Source organism: Wasmannia auropunctata, unplaced genomic scaffold (genome assembly GCF_000956235.1).
Source record: "Wasmannia auropunctata unplaced genomic scaffold, wasmannia.A_1.0 LD324383.1, whole genome shotgun sequence".
Lineage (NCBI taxonomy): Eukaryota > Metazoa > Arthropoda > Insecta > Hymenoptera > Formicidae > Wasmannia > Wasmannia auropunctata.
This window is the reverse complement of record NW_012038507.1, coordinates 1-2185: the sequence shown is the minus strand read 5'-3', so window position 1 is coordinate 2185 and position 2185 is coordinate 1. Positions and strand designations below refer to the sequence as shown.

The 2185-nt window shown below is 24.7% G+C and overlaps 1 protein-coding gene across 1 annotated transcript; it reads right to left on the bottom strand.

The window, feature by feature from the left end:
* Window positions 1–188: 188 nt before the first annotated feature.
* On the bottom strand, window positions 189–2117 carry LOC105460316 (zinc carboxypeptidase A 1-like; the record flags this gene model as incomplete). Its single annotated transcript, XM_011706760.1, has 4 exons — window positions 189–653; window positions 1404–1494; window positions 1716–1912; window positions 2030–2117. Coding segments are annotated over 4 exons (693 nt in total), but the record flags the coding sequence as incomplete, so codon positions are not given.
* Between the last annotated feature and the right edge of the window lie 68 nt (window positions 2118–2185).

The following is a 2185-nucleotide window of genomic DNA, read 5'->3' as shown; positions in this document are numbered from 1 at the left end:
TATATATATATACATAAATATATATATATATATATACCTATATAAATATACATAAATATATAAATATAAATATCTACACTAACTCCACGCAAAACTAGAAATAGCTACTAGTTATTTATAAAAAACAACATATTTTAATTGCTATTATTTTACTTCAATAAAATGTAATAATAAACATCTTAATTTTACTTGATGTACGTACATATATAAAGTTATCGTACCTTCAGATAAATAAAGCGACATAAGGTTATTTACAATAATATTGTCATTTTATATATATATATATATACAAGTTATTCATCATTATTACATACCTATATGTCAGATTACGAAATGTTAAAATAAGTATAAACACAACGTAATAGTAAATATTAAAATTAAAAAATTTATGAATATTAATATTAAATAATAAAAATTTGATTTACAATTATAAGATTTAAGTATATTTCTACAATCATTTAACTGTTTATAAAGTTGTTTATTTGATATTTTATTAAACATATTTATTAACGAACTTATAATTTCTTCTCCAGTCGGGATGATTTGGTTCGGTGGTAACAAAAAAGTTAATTTATCACGCATTTGGTAACGAAATGTGACATTTTTAAACAAAGCTCCTGCGACGTAATCTATGCTAGAACCGCTAGCCAAACCTAGAAATAATTTTAGATTATTTATAAAAAGCAACATATCTTTTAGTTGCAATTATTTTAATGTAATATACATTAATAAATATTTCAATTTTATAAGCATAGGATAAAGACATTAATACTTTATGGACGATTTGATTCAATTTTAGTAATATTTTTCATTTCTTAAATTTTAATTGAACAAAATAAAATTATGAAAATTATCTGCAATTAGGTTTTTGGATTTAGTTACGGATCATACTTTCGGCATATTTAATTGTAACTGAGAATAATATTGAATTATTTTCGTAAAATTTACTGTATATTAAATAATACTATTTACCACGTTCTGTAAAACACATAATTGAATAATGCTTATAGTAGATATTAAACTTTCAATGAATTTTTAAAGATATCTAAATTGACGTCTTATGTTTCATTATTTAATAATAATAATATTAATAAAATATATATTGTTGTTGCTAAAGTAAACAAGAAATAATTAACGATTGACAAAGCGAACACAAATGCTAAAAATCTTGTGTAATATGCGCCATTCGATAAAAAAAATATTATAATTATTGTACATAATGAATTATTTAAAACCAGTGTAAAATCTGTATTTAGTATCTTTACCATGTGGATATAAAGAAATAATAAAATGTTATTATAAAGTTATTTTCAGTAATATTGTTATAAAAAAAAACCGTAATAAAAAGAACATTAAACATTAAAGAACAGTAAATTATTACAGATAATTAAACCTTCACATACCCCATGGACTGATCTCGCCAAGACATCCAGTATAATATGTTGTTCCATGCACCTGTTTAAGAGCGACGACCGCTGCCGTGCCGACACGATACTGAAAATGCAAACATTAGATTAATTTTTACTGTAATATTTAATTATAGTTATAAATGTGCAAATAATATAATACTTTAAATTATTTAAAAAAACGTATAACTTGCAAGCACGTTTAATGTAAAAATATTATATAAAGCCATAGAAATGCATTATTTTTTAAATATTTCCTTTACACAAATATTTCTTAACTACACTACTTTTATTACTACAGTTTCTTACTAATTCTTCATAATTAATGAAGGAATGTGAATCCGTATAAGAAAAAGGAAATCCCAATCGTTGACCATAACCGTGGAATGAGACATACGCGTAAAAATTGAGGTTACTTATATAATGGGCCATGGTCATCATCTCTATTTCCGAAAATGCCGATTTTCCAGGATAATCCTCAGCGCAAGGATTGCTCACGCCAGTATCTAAGAACGTTACAATATTATATTACGAATCTTAACGTCATAAACTCTTCAAAACTCCAAAATAATATAAACTTACAATTTTCTATTAATTGCTATACTCTTTATATTGATACTTACGATTCCAGCGAAAACCCCAGTTTCTATCGGGATCCGATCCATAGCAGTCAGGACTGGATGGTTTGCGAGTTTTCTTCCATAATCGGTCCTGAAAATCATTAAAGCAGACTAATAGTGTGTATGATCTCAATTTATAACTAAAATTACAATTAGATA